The sequence below is a fragment of the Bidens hawaiensis genome, unplaced genomic scaffold (assembly GCF_021521415.1).
Source record: "Bidens hawaiensis isolate Kalapana, Puna unplaced genomic scaffold, B.hawaiensis_p1.1 tig00068435_1, whole genome shotgun sequence".
In the NCBI taxonomy this organism is placed as follows: Eukaryota; Viridiplantae; Streptophyta; class Magnoliopsida; order Asterales; family Asteraceae; genus Bidens; species Bidens hawaiensis.
Window position 1 is genome coordinate 10,462 of NW_027502081.1, and position 17,536 is coordinate 27,997.

At 39.6% G+C, this 17,536-nt stretch overlaps 2 protein-coding genes and 1 pseudogene across 2 annotated transcripts; all 3 read left to right on the top strand.

Annotated features, from left to right (window-relative positions):
- The first annotated feature begins 11,850 nt into the window (after window positions 1-11,850).
- LOC143605159 (uncharacterized) lies at window positions 11,851-12,705 on the top strand. The gene is made up of 2 exons (XM_077081380.1): window positions 11,851-12,559; window positions 12,635-12,705. Exons 1-2 carry the CDS (start codon window positions 11,851-11,853, stop codon window positions 12,703-12,705), a joined length of 780 nt encoding a protein of 259 aa, XP_076937495.1.
- A 171-nt stretch (window positions 12,706-12,876) lies between these two features.
- Window positions 12,877-14,310, top strand: LOC143605160 (uncharacterized). Its single transcript, XM_077081381.1, has 2 exons — window positions 12,877-13,045; window positions 13,373-14,310. Exons 1-2 carry the CDS (start codon window positions 12,877-12,879, stop codon window positions 14,308-14,310), a joined length of 1,107 nt encoding a protein of 368 aa, XP_076937496.1.
- Window positions 14,311-15,251: 941 nt separating this feature from the next.
- LOC143605155 (L-type lectin-domain containing receptor kinase IX.1 pseudogene) lies at window positions 15,252-17,227 on the top strand (annotated as a pseudogene).
- The last annotated feature ends 309 nt before the right edge of the window (window positions 17,228-17,536 follow it).

A 17,536-nucleotide genomic window follows, 5' to 3' on the forward strand; every position in this document is an offset into this window, starting at 1 on the left:
ATTCCCACTCTCAATTAAACCTATGTTCTAAGGCTTCTTGATATCAACAAAATGAGCATAATAATGAACATAACTCGAGTCTTTCATCCACAAATTCTCTTTCCTAACGAATCTTTTGTGGAGATTCTATCAAGTACCTCCCGAAGTTGACTTTTATGGTTATCCATTTTACAAGTTCCAAATTATATCAGAGTATCAAACTATAATATACAAGAAAAACCAGAGAATGAAGGTTTATTTTAGCGAGCTACCTTAAGTTCGAACTTAACATGAAATTTTATGCGAGTCAATTATCTTGAGATAAAGTCCTGAGTGTTTTTATTAATATATATGTAAGTATACTTCTTTCTTATGATATTTTATTAATTGATTGTAAGGTATAAATATTTTCTGGTATGAACAAATTTGAAACAAGTTCTTGATTACAATAAATTATGTTGCAAATATGTACTACTTTCCTTAAGGTATAAATACTTTCTGGTATGAACAAATTTGAAACAAGTTCTTGATTACAATAAATTATGTTGCAAATATGTACTACTTTCCTTGGTAGTCAAGCATAGTATAATAACAATTTCGTGATTTTGACTGATAACCCAGTTTCTATTTTTTTTACTATGTTAATAAGTTTTTTTTTTATTTTTTTCGAAAGGCATATTTTATTAACAAACACCAGCACACTCAACAGCCGGGCCAACCGAAAACAAAAAAGAAGATTAAAACATACTTGCAAAAATGAAAAATCACACCAATCCTTCCTAAGAAGAGTTTTGTGCTTTGACCTCTTTTTAAACCATAGAAATCCAAATGATTTTAGATCTTCCAAAAATTGGGCCACCTAACACCTTTGTTTGCGAGTTGAACTTCATTCCTAGTCTTTTATATGCACCAACATTCTATTAACATTAAGCCGTAAACCACTTCTTTATGAGCCTTCCCTAACTGACCCACCTTGTGAACTTCAAACGAATCTCTAACCGAGAAAGCAAAGATTTAATTGATTTTACACCAACTAGTCACAAATTGGCAAACCACTATAGCTACGAGCATGTTTGGGATTGAGTCTGAAAAATGCTTATTGACTTTTTCAAAAAGCCATTTTGAAAAACCAGGATTTGTGGCTTTTGAAAAACTACTTTTTAACCTTTTCAAAAAGTTAAAATAAAAAAGATTTTTGTGATTGCCAAACACATTTTAACTTATTGGCTTTCTGAAAACACCAATAAGCCAATAAGCATTTTTCAAACTCAATCCCAAACATGCTCTATATAACAAGAAGTGAACAAGTGTTCCGAAGTCTCGCCCGCTTCCCACACAAAGGGCATAATTGGAAACTACATGAATAATTCTTCTAGATAATACCAATAACGTTAGGAGCCGATCCATCTCCGCCATCCACCCAAAAAGATTACATTTACCCAGAACCCATTTACACCATTTAAAATTATAACCATTATCCGTATTGTAACACCCCGACCGAAGGCGGATTATACATCGGGGCGCCACATATTGCTTCATTACTCGCGACACTATTGGTGTCAATATTTATTAATACACATTTTATCGCGCACGCGCAGCGGGGAAAATAAAGAATATAAATCAACATAAATCAACATAAATCAATATATTTATAAAGCATAATATTCAAATAACATAAACTTGTCTTGTTACATTTTAAATCTAGGTCCAAAACAAAAGTAAACATCCTATGTGTCCTCAAGCTTCAAAGCAGCTACTGCAAACCTGAACATGTGTTAAAATAAACGTCAAACACTTGCGTGTTGGTGAGAAATCAAGTTTAATAGATAACCATAGATAATCATAGATAATCATAGATAATAATAGTAAATCTGCGCGCAACATATGTTAATCTGGTATCTAACAAGGGTGAAATCAGATTGTGACCAAGCCTTAGATTCATAGCTCATAGTTCAATCCGTACTCCCAATTGAGCACAAAAACAAGAAAACTGTGCAAGTGTAAACAAAAGAGAAAACATAAGCGATAGGTTCTCCCGTGTCTACCAATGGATCCATGAGAACTTCGGAATAGGCCGAACAAAGCGGTTAATGATACACACATACAAATAACAGCCAAGTAAATATCCATAACACATGGGATACTGCGCGACTAAAACTTCATAAACAGTTTAAGACTCAGTTTTGTACGAACACATGAACATCCCAAAACATTAAAACAAAAAGGGATTAGATACGAGATTACTCACTTGATAAAGATGCGATGTAAGATAATGCAAGAACCAACTCTTAAACAAGCAAAGTTAACCTATAATTAAAGATTATGTTTCAACAATCGGTTTTAGGTCTAGGTAATAAGTTAGCATCATTAATAAGTAAATTATTATATATAATATATTACCGGACAAGCAGGAAGAACAAGGAGGAAGACGGAGGCAAGAGAGGAGGGAGGCGGCAGGAGGACAACGGCAGAGAGCGAAAAGGGAGGAAGAGATAATAAGTGTAGTGTGTGAAGTGTTAAGAAAATACTACTATTATTTATAGGCAAACCCTAGGGGACATAAACCCTAGAAAAGATCTCCAAAAGTAAAAGAAAAGATAACAGCAAAAAGATTCCAAAAGCAAGATCTCAAAAGATATCAAAAGCAAAAAGTAAAAGATCTCAAAAGATATGGCAGCAGGAAAAGAGGAAAAGCAAAAGGGAAAGCTGTCAGGGAACAGTAAAAAGCATGGGTGGAGACAGAAAAAGGTACAGGTCAAGCATGGCAAAAGCAGATCTCAAAAGATAATGTCAGTCACTTTTTCTACCAACCAATGGGGTTGGTACGCATGCTGCGCCGAAAGTAACTATTCAGACATTAGATAGGTTAGGTCAACAGCTCAGAAGATAAGACAACACAAAAGCAAACGGCTAGATTTAAACAGAACTCAAAGGGTTCAGCGCGAGAAGGCTGAGTGCGCGAGCGCGAAGGCTGGCACAACAATCCTTAGCGCGCTGCGGGAAGAATCACAATTCCTTAGCGCACTGCGAGAACATAAATTCCTAGCGCGCCGCGGGAACTACAAATTCTTAGCGTGCTGCGTGAAGAACTAGAATTCTTAGCGCATCGCGGGAAGAACATACATTCTTAGCGCGCTGCGAGAAGAGTTCTCTTCACGCATTGCAGGAACAAGATGTCTTCGCGCAGGCTTCCTTAGCGCGTGGAGCTGCAGACATCCTTAGGCGGGAAAAACCAAAGGACAAGCAAAGGAGGGTTCAAGGCTTAAGGGTTAAGCAGGAGGGCGGGATGGCGACAAGACAAAGAGGCGGGACGACAAGAAAGGAAGGCGGGACGGCGGAAAGAAAGGGGAAGAGAGAGAGGCGGGAAAGAACAAATAAAAATAAATATATTAAATTTTACTCAGTTAAATTTACAAAGATTAATAATAAACTTTAAATCATAAAAAAAAAGAAACGGATCAGAGAAACGGGTACCTGGGTCGGGTCGGATTCGGGCAGTTGTCACAGTCTCCCCTACTTTAAGAAATTTCGTCCCGAAATTTAACTCGTAGTAGGTGGCGCAGAGAAAAGGTACGGGTACTTGATCTTCATCTGATCTTCCCTTTCCCAAGTGAACTCGGCTCCGCGCTTGGACTGCCAACGAACTTTAACAATAGGGATGCGACTGCGCTTGGTCTTCTTCACCTCGCGATCCATAATCTCAACAGGCTTCTCAACAAAATGCATAGATTCATCAACTTGAACTTCATCAAGAGGAATGTGAAGGTTCTCGTCAGCTAAACACTTCTTGAGATTGGATACATGGAAAGTTGGATGCACATTACTGAGCGCGAGCGGCAGGTCAAGTTTGTAAGCAACTTTTCCTATACGCGCGAGAATCTTGAATGGACCAACATAACGAGGCGCAAGTTTACCTTTCTTCCCAAAGCGGACAACACCCTTCCAAGGCGACACTTTGAGGAGAACAAGATCACCAACTAGAAATTCGAGAGGCTTTCGCCTGCGATCAGCATAACTCTTCTGCCGGCTTCTGGCAGTCAGCAGACGATCACGGATCTTGGCGATTTTATCGGTTGTCTCTTGAACTAGTTCGGGTCCTGTGATTTGAACTTCACCCACTTCGTTCCAACAAATCGGTGAACGGCACTTTCGACCGTAAAGTGCTTCAAATGGGGCCATACCAATACTAGAATGATAGCTGTTATTATAAGAAAACTCGATCAAAGGTAGGTGTGAATCCCAATTACCTCCAAAATCAAGAACACAAGATCGAAGCATATCTTCAAGGGTTTGAATGGTTCGCTCAGACTGACCGTCAGTCTGAGGATGATATGCCGTACTCATGTCCAAGCGAGTTCCTAGCGCAGATTGGAGAGATTTCCAAAAGCGAGATATAAAACGGCCATCGCGATCGGATATGATGCTCAAAGGAGTACCATGGCGGCAGACAATTTCCTTGACGTAAAGCTGCGCGAGATGCTCAACATGGTAGGTTTCACGAATGGGCAGAAAATGAGCAGACTTAGTCAAACGATCCACTATTACCCAAATGCTATCATGTTTGCTTGTTGTCAAAGGTAACTTGGTAATAAAGTCCATTGCTATACCTTCCCACTTCCACGTAGGAATTTCTGGTTGTTCGAGCAAACCAGAGGGGCGTTGGTGTTCAGCTTTAACTTTAGAACAAGTCAGGCACTTAGCTACGAACACAGCAATATCCTTTTTCATGCCAGGCCACCAATAAGTAATGCGCAAATCCTTGTACATCTTATCAGCGCCAGGATGAATAGAATATCGAGATTTGTGCGCTTCACAAAGGATATCAGCGCGAAGATTCTCATCACAAGGGATCCAGATGCGATTGAGATAGCAGAGAATTCCACTCAGATTAGGGACAAAATGCGCTTCCGCGCCACACGCTAACTCGGCGCGAAGGTTGCCATTGCTGATGGATGCGCGCTGCGAGTCGCGAATGCGCGATTCAAGATCGTTTAGGATCGGCGCGAAATGAAGCTGGGTGCGCGGCAAGATATAGTTAAGCTGGCTGGGTTTACGGCTGAGCGCATCAGCTACCACATTAGCTTTACCAGGATGATACCGGATCTCACAATCGTAATCGCTGATGAGTTCGTTCCATCGGCGTTGTCTCATGTTAAGTTCCTTTTGATCAAAGATATGCTGCAGGCTTTTATGGTCAGTGTAGAGGATACACTTAGTACCATAAAGGTAGTGTCTCCAGATTTTCAAGGCAAATACAACTGCACCAAGTTCGAGATCGTGAGTTGTATAATTCTTTTCATGAACCTTAAGTTGCCTCGATGCGTAAGCGATAACCTTGCCTCGTTGCATAAGAACACAACCGAGACCTTGGTTGGAGGCATCGCAGTACACGACAAAATCATCATTACCCTCAGGTAGCGCTAGAACAGGAGCTTCACACAACAACCGCTTGAGCGTTAGAAAGGCTTCTTCTTGCTTCGAGCCCCAAATATACGGCTTACCTTTGTGCGTTAGAGCTGTTAAAGGCCAAGCGATCTTTGAAAAATTCGAAATAAAACGCCGGTAGTAACCAGCTAAGCCCAAGAAGGAACGGATTTCGGTTGGAGTAGATGGCGTAATCCAGTTCTTGATTGCTTCAATTTTGGATGGGTCAACATGAATACCCATCTTGTTCACAATATGGCCAAGAAACTGTACTTCATCCGACCAGAAATCACACTTGGAGAGTTTGGCAAAGAGTTGCTCGGCTCTAAGCTTTTGCAATACCAATCGGAGATGTTGCTCATGCTCGGCCTTGGTCTTAGAATACACCAGAACATCATCAATAAACACAATCACAAAACGGTCCAAGAAAGGCCTACACACCCGATTCATTAGATCCATGAAAACGGCGGGTGCGTTGGTTAAACCGAAGGACATGACCAAGAATTCAAAATGGCCATAACGAGTACGAAAAGCAGTCTTGGGAACATCTTCATCACGAACACGCAACTGGTGGTAGCCAGAACGGAGATCGATCTTGGAGAAACAAGAGGCACCTTGGAGTTGATCAAAGAGGTCGTCAATACGCGGTAAGGGATACCGGTTCTTAATGGTGAGTTTGTTCAACTCGCGGTAGTCAATACACATGCGAAACGATCCATCTTTCTTTTTAACGAACAACACCGGAGCACCCCAGGGAGAAGAGCTAGGGCGAATGAATCCTTTAGCAGTCAACTCTTGAAGTTGGCTTGCCAATTCTTGCATCTCAGCGGGCGCAAGACGGTAAGGAGATTTGGCTACGGGGGAAGCACCAGGGACAAGATCAATACGAAACTCGACTTCACGAGCGGGAGGGATACCAGGAAGATCATCAGGAAAAACTTCAGGGAAGTCACGCACAACAGGGATATCGCGAAGTTTCTTCTTTTCTCCATCAGGTTTAACCACATGGGCTAAAATGCAACACATTTCTTCCGCATGAGTTTCCGGGCTTCAGCGCAAGACATAAGCTTAAGACCGCGGGAGGGTTTCTCGCCAAAGATATGAAGATCACCATCTTCACGAGGAATGCGAATCAACTTCTTAGCGCAAATAACTTCGGCGCGATTATGCGAGAGCCAATCCATACCAATGATAACATCAAAACTTCCAAGAGGCATAGGAATGAGGTCAATTAGAAAATCGTTTTCGTTAAGGTTAAGCGTGCAATTTTTAATCACAGCGTTTATTAAAATAGTTTCACCATTAGCCAATTCAACTGAAAAGTTTTTGCTTAAGCTATCGCGCGGGTCGCGCAAGCTTCTGCTCAAAAGCGCGAGAGATAAAACTTCTATCGGCGCCAGTATCAAAAAGTACAGATGCATAGTGACCGTTAAGTAAAAATGTACCATTAACTACGTCATTATTCGCTTGCGCTTGGTGCGCTGTTATGTTAAAGGCTCGGCCTCGCGCCGCTTGGTTCGAAATTTGGTTCACCGGATTCGCTTGAGTAATCTGGACTTGTAGCCTCGGGCACGCGTTCCGGAAATGACTGGGATCACCGCAGTTATAGCACGACCTGGGTCGTGGATTCTGGTAAGTTGGTTGTGGGTTATGTGGGTAGGCTGGTGGTGTTTGCACAATTGGATTGGTGGGAGGGACTCTACAGTACTCAGTAGTGTGACCAGCGCGGCCACATCGGTTACATTGTCGACACGGGGTTTGAGGTGGGTGATGAAGTCTACAGGTTGGGCAGAAGGGTTGGTTTCCTGTGTAAGGTTTCTTAGTTGGCGGGGCAGGAAGTGCTGGAGTGGTTAAGGCATAGTTGTGGACTACAGGAGGTGCTGGGTAGGTTGATAGTGGGTTAGGCGCGTAAACTGGGGATTGATAAATGGGTTGCTGGACAATGGGAGGGTTGGTAAGCGCATAGGCTCTGCGCTTGCGTTTGGGGTTATTATGGTGTGAGGGTTCTGGTTTGGTTTCTGATGGTTCAGGGACAGTCTTGGTGGGTTTGGTCTTCTCAGCTCCCCGCAGGAACAGGGTTCCTGCTCTGACATGGTTGTCGCTGAGCACAGCGGCCAACTCGATGGCGTCAGAGAGGGTTGCTGGGTTTCTGGCCCATACGGAGTCTTGAATTTCCATGGGGAGACCCCCAAGGAACTTCTCGATGGCTCGGCGGGTAGGGGTAACAAGGTGAGGGACCAGTAAGCTTAGCTCGTGGAAGCGCGTCGCGTACTCGCGCGCTTCGCCGCTGTACTGTTTCAAGTTCCAGAATTCTTCTTCCAGGCGCTTGACTTCGTTGGGAGGGCAGAATTCTCGCATTAGGAGATCCTTAAATTCTTCCCAAGGTATGCTAGAAGCAGCTTCTGCGCCACGCGCATGAGCTACTCCATTCCACCATGTAAGCGCCCTAGATTCCAGGACACTTGAGGCATAGAGGGTTCGTCTGTCTGAAGGGCATTGGGTATGGAGGAATGTGTTTTCAATCTTCTCCAGCCACTGGAGCATCACGGTGGCTCCCTCGAGACCTGTGAACTTGGGTGGTTTACCCGCATTGAAGGATTTAATGTTGTAGCTGGAGGTATTAGCATTGTTTTGGTTTAAGGCTTGGGCTATTGCGGCGGCCATTTCCTGGGAACGTTGCTGTCTACGCATGCGCGAGGCTTCTCTTCTCTGAAATCGGCGAGATAGCGGAGGCATTCTATAAAAGTTTTAAATTTTAGTTAATATCTTGGTTTTAGCGCAAAGTTTTAATCTTATAAAGCTTGGTTTCACGGAGTTAGATGCTGTCAAAAGTTAAAGTAAAATAAATGACCCTAATTGCAGACTTAATAAAGGTAACAAATTCGAATCAAGAATCGACAATTCATGTATCACCATGACTTTCCGAATTCCCAATTTAAAATATACGAGCAAACGAGTATTGGAGATTGACGATTCATGTATCACCATGACTTTTCAATCTTCAATATAAAATATACAAGAAAATGAGTATTGGAGGTTGACAATTCATGTATCACCATGACTTTTCAAGTCTCCAATCCTCAGAACATAATCGTAAATGGAAATTGAAAATCAACTATTCATGTATCACCATGACTTTTCGGATTTTCAATCCCAACAAACGAATATGCAAGAAAAATCAATAAAAATCGAAATTTAGCAAAAATCGAAATATCGTGAAATAAAACATAAAATCATATACTGCACAAGCGCGAGCATATTCATAAATAACGAGTAATTAACAATAAGCGCGCAAACATGAGATTTCTCTCATGCGCGAGAGGGGACTCTTAGGTTTTCTAGGTCGTTACGTCTAACCACCTATCCTAAAGTCAACGGGCTCTGATACCAATCTGTAACACCCCGACCGAAGGCGGATTATACATCGGGGCGCCACATATTGCTTCATTACTCGCGACACTATTGGTGTCAATATTTATTAATACACATTTTATCGCGCACGCGCAGCGGGGAAAATAAAGAATATAAATCAACATAAATCAACATAAATCAATATATTTATAAAGCATAATATTCAAATAACATAAACTTGTCTTGTTACATTTTAAATCTAGGTCCAAAACAAAAGTAAACATCCTATGTGTCCTCAAGCTTCAAAGCAGCTACTGCAAACCTGAACATGTGTTAAAATAAACGTCAAACACTTGCGTGTTGGTGAGAAATCAAGTTTAATAGATAACCATAGATAATCATAGATAATCATAGATAATAATAGTAAATCTGCGCGCAACATATGTTAATCTGGTATCTAACAAGGGTGAAATCAGATTGTGACCAAGCCTTAGATTCATAGCTCATAGTTCAATCCGTACTCCCAATTGAGCACAAAAACAAGAAAACTGTGCAAGTGTAAACAAAAGAGAAAACATAAGCGATAGGTTCTCCCGTGTCTACCAATGGATCCATGAGAACTTCGGAATAGGCCGAACAAAGCGGTTAATGATACACACATACAAATAACAGCCAAGTAAATATCCATAACACATGGGATACTGCGCGACTAAAACTTCATAAACAGTTTAAGACTCAGTTTTGTACGAACACATGAACATCCCAAAACATTAAAACAAAAAGGGATTAGATACGAGATTACTCACTTGATAAAGATGCGATGTAAGATAATGCAAGAACCAACTCTTAAACAAGCAAAGTTAACCTATAATTAAAGATTATGTTTCAACAATCGGTTTTAGGTCTAGGTAATAAGTTAGCATCATTAATAAGTAAATTATTATATATAATATATTACCGGACAAGCAGGAAGAACAAGGAGGAAGACGGAGGCAAGAGAGGAGGGAGGCGGCAGGAGGACAACGGCAGAGAGCGAAAAGGGAGGAAGAGATAATAAGTGTAGTGTGTGAAGTGTTAAGAAAATACTACTATTATTTATAGGCAAACCCTAGGGGACATAAACCCTAGAAAAGATCTCCAAAAGTAAAAGAAAAGATAACAGCAAAAAGATTCCAAAAGCAAGATCTCAAAAGATATCAAAAGCAAAAAGTAAAAGATCTCAAAAGATATGGCAGCAGGAAAAGAGGAAAAGCAAAAGGGAAAGCTGTCAGGGAACAGTAAAAAGCATGGGTGGAGACAGAAAAAGGTACAGGTCAAGCATGGCAAAAGCAGATCTCAAAAGATAATGTCAGTCACTTTTTCTACCAACCAATGGGGTTGGTACGCATGCTGCGCCGAAAGTAACTATTCAGACATTAGATAGGTTAGGTCAACAGCTCAGAAGATAAGACAACACAAAAGCAAACGGCTAGATTTAAACAGAACTCAAAGGGTTCAGCGCGAGAAGGCTGAGTGCGCGAGCGCGAAGGCTGGCACAACAATCCTTAGCGCGCTGCGGGAAGAATCACAATTCCTTAGCGCACTGCGAGAACATAAATTCCTAGCGCGCCGCGGGAACTACAAATTCTTAGCGTGCTGCGTGAAGAACTAGAATTCTTAGCGCATCGCGGGAAGAACATACATTCTTAGCGCGCTGCGAGAAGAGTTCTCTTCACGCATTGCAGGAACAAGATGTCTTCGCGCAGGCTTCCTTAGCGCGTGGAGCTGCAGACATCCTTAGGCGGGAAAAACCAAAGGACAAGCAAAGGAGGGTTCAAGGCTTAAGGGTTAAGCAGGAGGGCGGGATGGCGACAAGACAAAGAGGCGGGACGACAAGAAAGGAAGGCGGGACGGCGGAAAGAAAGGGGAAGAGAGAGAGGCGGGAAAGAACAAATAAAAATAAATATATTAAATTTTACTCAGTTAAATTTACAAAGATTAATAATAAACTTTAAATCATAAAAAAAAAGAAACGGATCAGAGAAACGGGTACCTGGGTCGGGTCGGATTCGGGCAGTTGTCACACGTATTATTTCAATCTTCCTTTTAAATTTTACATAAGAACAAGTACTTGTAGAATTTCAACTCTACTCAAATTTATTTTACTTTTTCATTATTTACATATCTATGAAATTTACAGGGCCGGCTCCAGGGTGGTGCAACCCGGACAACCGGCCGGGGCATTTACTTTTCCGGGGCACATTTTTTTATATATATTATATATATATATATTATAATTTTTTTTATAGAATAGGAATAAATATTAATCCCATTATTACATATTAGGCCCAATTTTTGTGTTACCATAATCCATTTGTGGTATTGGACCCAAATTAATTAAAAAAATATATATAAGAAAAATTATAATAGTATGCCGATTGAATTGACGGACGGATACACGATTGAGTAGCCGGCAGCCCAAAATATAAAATGTAATTGACTAATTGTGGCCTACCTGGTTGTGAAGAAGGAAATAACAGATTACAGAAGCGTAAGGGGACGGAGTACGGACGCTGACGGTCGACGGAGACACGGAGTCCACGGACTCACGGAGGGACGGACAAAGTAGATAGAAGCTTGATCTGAAGAGGGACGGACGAAGTGGTCAGAAGCTTGATCGGATTGAGTAGCCTTCAGGAGTCTTGAGTTTTGAAGAAAGTTGAAGACTTGAGGTAGGTAAGGTGTATGCAGTATGTTATAATGTTAACTTGGAAGACTTGAAGGTAGGTAAGATGTATGCAGTATTATAATGTAAAACATTAATAATGTTAACTTTATTGCTATTATGTTTATTTGTTGCCAGCTACTACTTTATTAGGTATATAATATATATATATATATATAATATATTGATTTATTTAATATTTTAATATAGATATGTATATAAGTACAATTGTGTATTATACTATTATGTATAATGTATACTTGACTAATTGAGTATAATTAATAATTTTGCTTTGAAATAATAGGAATATGCCTCCTAAACAGCTATCCGGTGCTCAAAAGCGTAAAAAAAGAAAATGAGATGATGCAATAAAAAAGTCTCAAGTTAGTGCTATGCATAAATTTATACAAAAACCGGCAGTTGAAAAGCCTATTAAAGAGCAAGAGGTTGAAGAGCAAGAACATGTTAATGAACAAGATCATGTAGAAGTAATAGTTGAAGAGCCGGAAGATGAAGAGCATGTTGAGGCTAAATTGAATGAAGAGCATGTCAAGCATAATCATGTTGATATATTTGATCCAAGAAGGTGGGAAGGACTTAATTCTGATGAGATTAAACTTTTGGTTGAGAAAGGTCCTAAAAGAGATAATAATATGGTAAATGGTCCGTATGATAAGCATAAAAGACGATTTTCATTAGCTTTATATACAAGAACTTTATCAAATTTGGAGAAATGTGATCGCCCATGGCTAGTATATTCGATAGAGGTAGACAATATATTTTGTTTTTGTTGTAAAGTGTTTAGAAAAGGGCTCCTGAATGGTAATTTGGATGGGGAAGGTTATGATAATTGGCACCATACTTCCACTAGTGTCAAAAACCACGAAGTTTCCTTGGATCATCTCACAAATATGAATAGTTGGTTTGATATGCGTAAAAGATTAAAGCTAAACGAAACAATTGATAAAACTCAGTACGAGCAATTCAAGAAAGAAAGAGACTATTTGATACAAGTCCTTTTAAGAATCGTTGCATTAGTCAAGTTTCTTGCTAAAAATAATTTAGCATTTCGTGGAACAAAAGAAAAGTTGTATCAAAAAGGTAATGGTAATTTTTTTTTTTTACTTCAGCCACATTGTAACTAATTTACTTCTTATTTGAATTTGCTTTTAATAGGCAATGGAAATTTCTTGGGTCTTGTTGAAATGTTGGAAGAGTTTGACCCGGTTATCAAAGAGCATGTCTGACGGAGCATAAATGATGAGGTTCATGTTCATTATCTTGGACACAACATCCAAAACAAGTTAATTTTTATGTTGGCTCAAGAAATTAAAAAAGAAATCATAAAGCAGATAAATGAAGCAAAATATTATTCAATCATATTGGACTGCACTCCAGATTCAAGTCACCAGGAACAGATGACTATAATTGTGAGGTATTTAAAGTTCTCTTCTAATTCGGTTACTATTGAGGAGTCATTTTTAGGGTTTTTGGATGTTAATGATACCATGGGGAAAGGATTATTTGATATTACAGTTGAGGAGTTAAAGTCTCTTGGTTTAGAACTGGATGATATGCGTGGTCAAGGTTATGACAATGGAGCAAACATGAAAGGAAAACACCAATGAGTGCAAACGAGATTTTTAAACGAGAATCCTAGAGCATTTTACACTCCTTGTGGTTGCCATTCTCTTAATCTTACATTATATGATATGGCTACCATTTCTACTAACGAAAAGAGTTTTTTTGGAAAGATCCAACGTATGTATACTATCTTTGCAAATTCTAATAATCGATGGCAAATTTTGAAAGATAATGTTAAATCTTGGAGTCTGAAGTCTTTGTCTCAAACGCGTTGGGAAAGTCGTGTCGAAAGTGTTAAAGCTATTAAATTGCAACTTGCTGATATATGAGAGGCTTTACTTGAAGTTGGAGAAAAAGATGGTGATCTTGCAATTGCAGATGAAGCAACTACAATAGCAGAAAATATTGGTTTTGACTTTTTGGTATCAATTATCATCTGGTATGAAGTGTTAGACAAGGTGAATATAGTGAGCAAAAGGTTGCAATCGAAAGATATACACCTAAAGATTGCTATTAAAGAAATAAAGAGATTGATTGACTTCTTCAAGGAATTTAGAGAAAATAGTTTTTCAAAAGCAATAGATGAAGCTGAGAAGATTGCTTTTGAAATAGGCATCGACCCGATATTTTCACAAAAACGTGTAATTAAAAGGAAAAAACAAAGTGATGAGTGTTCAAGTAGCCAAGAAGCTTCATTTACCCCTCAAGAGAATTTTAGAGTAAATTATTTTTTATATATTATTGATCAAGCTATTACTTCTCTTGAGACAAGATTTGATCAATTTAAAAATTATGAGAAATTATTTGTATTTTTGTTTCCACAAAACTTGAGGGGAATTAAAGATGAAGATCTTAAGTTATCCTGTAATTTTCTTGAAAATGCACTAAAGTTTGAAGGAAGATCGGATATTGATGGTGAGGAGCTTTATATGGAGTTAAGTTCATTAGACACGTTATATACCATAGAATTTAGTAGCCCTATTGAAGTTTTGAAGCATTTGAACGAGACCCAAGAAAATTTCCCAAATGCAAGGATTGTATATAGAATATTGTTAACTATTCCAGTCACAGTGGCATCCGCAGAAAGAAGTTTTTCAAAGTTGAAGTTATTAAAATCTTATTTACGATCCACAATGTCCCAAGAAAGACTTAATGGTTTGGCGATGATAGCCATCGAGAGCGGAATTTTAGATAGTATAAATTGCGAAAAGGTGATCAAACAGTTTGCTGTGAAGAATGCTAGGAGAGCTTCACGAATCATCGGTTAGAGGTTAGCTATTATTGTATTTGAGTTTAATATATTTGCTATTTTTATTGTTATAACGTTAATGTCATTCAAAAAAACTAACTTATGTATTTCGTTACTCGTTAGGGCATATGGGCCTTTTTTTATGCTCGGCCTAGGTATTTGAATTCTCAGAGACGGTCCTGAAAATTTACAATTTCTGTTAAAGGTTTCTTATGTTTTTATTTGAAAATACATTAATTTTCTCTTAAGCACGTCACCATTGATTATTGATTCCAATTTTGTCAAGGTCAATGCTCGTTCCTATAAAAATATTAAATTAAATAATAATATAATAATCTTGAAGATAAAGATGATAATGTTGACCAATTTCAATTGCCATCTGTCTTTTGTTTGTCGTTTGTAATAGTCCAACCTCGGACTTCATGTGACTTGCATGAATTAGCATTTGCTTTTCATTTACATCTGTTTTTTTTATTTATTTTTTATTTTTTCTTCTTCATGGTATATTTATCAACATAACCAGGTGTTTGACTACCACCCATAGCACGTTCTGAAACAACTTCTCATTTTGTCAACTCATGGTTATAGCATAAACAAAAAACCTCCCAGTTGTTATTTGAACAATATTATCTACAACGTACGTACAATGAAGTTGGAAAATAAAATTTTGGGATTTGATTATTTGTATTGAAGCTGGAAAATATATTAATTCCCACAAAAAACTAACTTGAAAATACTAAAGAAAGAGACAAGATCAATTATTTTCAATGTTGACTTTAGGCGCTTAATTGCTCATTGATTACAAAATACTCCACTAATCTCCACGAATCTTTTCATCTTTATATAAAATTATGACAGTAGGTAATCTTGGAGATCAAGCATTGGAAGAAAACGAATTAAGTTTAATATTTTAATATTCCTTGATGGTATTTATTAAGGTGTCATTAACACAAAAGCAGTGTCATATTAAGCTTAACCATGGCTATGATTTTCTTGGTCTGTATGTTCTTATTCTTCTTGCCATTTTCTGAATCAGTAGAGTTCAAGATCGATCCTTTCACGGCCGATGCAACAAACATACTGTATTCAGGAGATGCCATACCATCAGTTGGAACCATAGAGTTCAACAAAGTTAATTATCTTACTCGTGTAGGCCAAGCCATATACCATGACACAATCCCTATTTGGGACCGAAAGTCGGGTAAGCTCACCGATTTCACCACTCACTTCACCTTCATCATCGACACGCAAGGTCAGGCCCTATACGGTCATGGCTTCACTTTCTTTCTGGCCCCGGTGACCTTCCAAATCCCACCCAATTCAGCCGGTGGCTTTCTAGGCCTGTTTAACACCACTTACACCGATTCACCCCGAAACCAAATGATTGCCATCGAGTTTGACTCTTTTGTTAACCCTGAATGGGATCCCCCGGTTGAGCACATAGGTATCAATAAGAACTCCATCCATTCCGCCACGTACGCTGCATGGAATGCTAGTTTACATAGTGGTGACTCTGCAGATGCATGGGTTTCCTACAGTGCCACCACTCAGATTTTGAGCTTGCGGTGGAGCTATGGCACGGGAAATGATTCTCAGGATACGAATACCGGTCTTTCTTGTAAAGTCGACCTCAGGGAAGTTCTTCCTGAGCGGGCAATCTTCGGGTTTTCAGCTGCCACAGGTGCTAATGTAGAAAGACATATCCTTCAATTCTGGGAGTTTAATTCAACTTTGTATATGCCAGAAAAAGGTGAGGATAACTCTAAAGAATGGAAACTAGCACTGGGAATAGCAATCCCTCTTGGTGTGCTAGTTCTAATAGCCCTTGTAGTATGTGGTATATTCTGGAGAAGACAAAGAAAACCTGAAGAGAAACCGGTAGAAACAGTCGCTTTGACATCAATGAATGATGATCTGGAACGAGGAGCAGGCCCGAAAAGGTTTTCTTACGGTGAACTCGTTTCAGCAACCAATAATTTCTCAAGTGACAGAAAACTAGGCCAGGGTGGATTCGGGTGTGTGTACAAGGGCTACTTATCGCGTGAAAACATGGCGGTAGCGGTTAAGAAAATTTCACAAGGTTCTAAACAGGGGAAGAAGGAATACATAACGGAAGTGAAGGTCATTAGCAGTTTAAGGCACCGGAACTTGGTGCGTCTCATTGGTTGGTGTCATGACCAAACTCAATTCTTGCTTGTTTATGAGTTTATGCCAAATGGAAGCCTTGATTCTCATCTATTCGGTCAAAAGACTCCTCTTGAGTGGAGTGTGAGGTATAAGATTGCGACGGGTTTAGCTTCCGCGTTGTTGTATTTGCACGAAGAATGGGAGCAATGTGTGGTGCACCGTGATATTAAAACAAGCAATATTATGCTTGATTCAGGATTTAACGTGAAGCTTGGAGACTTTGGTTTGGCTCGACTCATGGATCATGAGCTGGGTCCACAAACAACTGGGTTAGCCGGGACCCTCGGTTACTTGGCTCCTGATATGTGACGACAGGAAAGGCTAGCAAAGAGTCAGATGTTTATAGCTTCGGGGTGGTGGCATTAGAGATTGCTACAGGGCAGAAGGCAATGGATAGTGTTGACCCGGATTCTGATCTTGGGTTGGTGCAGTGGGTTTGGGGTTTGCTCGGAAAAGGTGAGCTTCTTTCGGGTGTGGACCAGAGGCTGAACAAGGAATATGACTCCAAACAAGCTGAGTGTTTGATGATGGTGGGGTTGTGGTGTGCACACCCTGACAGGAGTCTAAGGCCGTCGATCCGACAAGCAATTCAGGTGCTAAAGTTTGAGAGTGTAATCCCAAATCTTCCTATGAAGATGCCAGTGCCAATGTACTATGCAGAACCGGATGCCCCTGAAGTTAGTTCTGGCTCTGGAGGCGGTTCAATAACTTACACTAGCATTGACTTGGTCCGTTGAGCAAATGCTATATGCTAACTAAAGGTCAGAAATTCTCGGAAATGCAAATATAAGTTGTATTATTACCAATGTATTGAAAACTGGACTGGGTAATCAAATGGTTAGACCGAGCCTGTTTTCGTAGCCTTTGCTATTACAAGATTCTGAGGATTACTTAAATGATGGTCTTAATAGTTAAAAGTTTTTGTTGTTGAAAGAATGCTTGGTCGGCTAGTGTTTGTTTTGTGTTTGTAACGCAAAATTGAAGAACATTTTATTTAATACTACAGGTCTCTATGAATATGTACTAATGTATGACACGCGAGTCACACCCATTACTTA

Bases quoted from the DNA above. Each gene is read 5' to 3' on its own strand.
- LOC143605160 (XM_077081381.1), top strand. From the start codon at position 12,877: ATGACTATAATTGTGAGGTATTTAAAGTTCTCTTCTAATTCGGTTACT. The intron at 13,046-13,372 runs GTTATGACAATG...CTGATATATGAG, and splicing joins GGATGATATGCGTGGTCAAG to AGGCTTTACTTGAAGTTGGA.
- LOC143605159 (XM_077081380.1), top strand. From the start codon at position 11,851: ATGCATAAATTTATACAAAAACCGGCAGTTGAAAAGCCTATTAAAGAG. The intron at 12,560-12,634 runs GTAATGGTAATT...TGCTTTTAATAG, and splicing joins AGAAAAGTTGTATCAAAAAG to GCAATGGAAATTTCTTGGGT.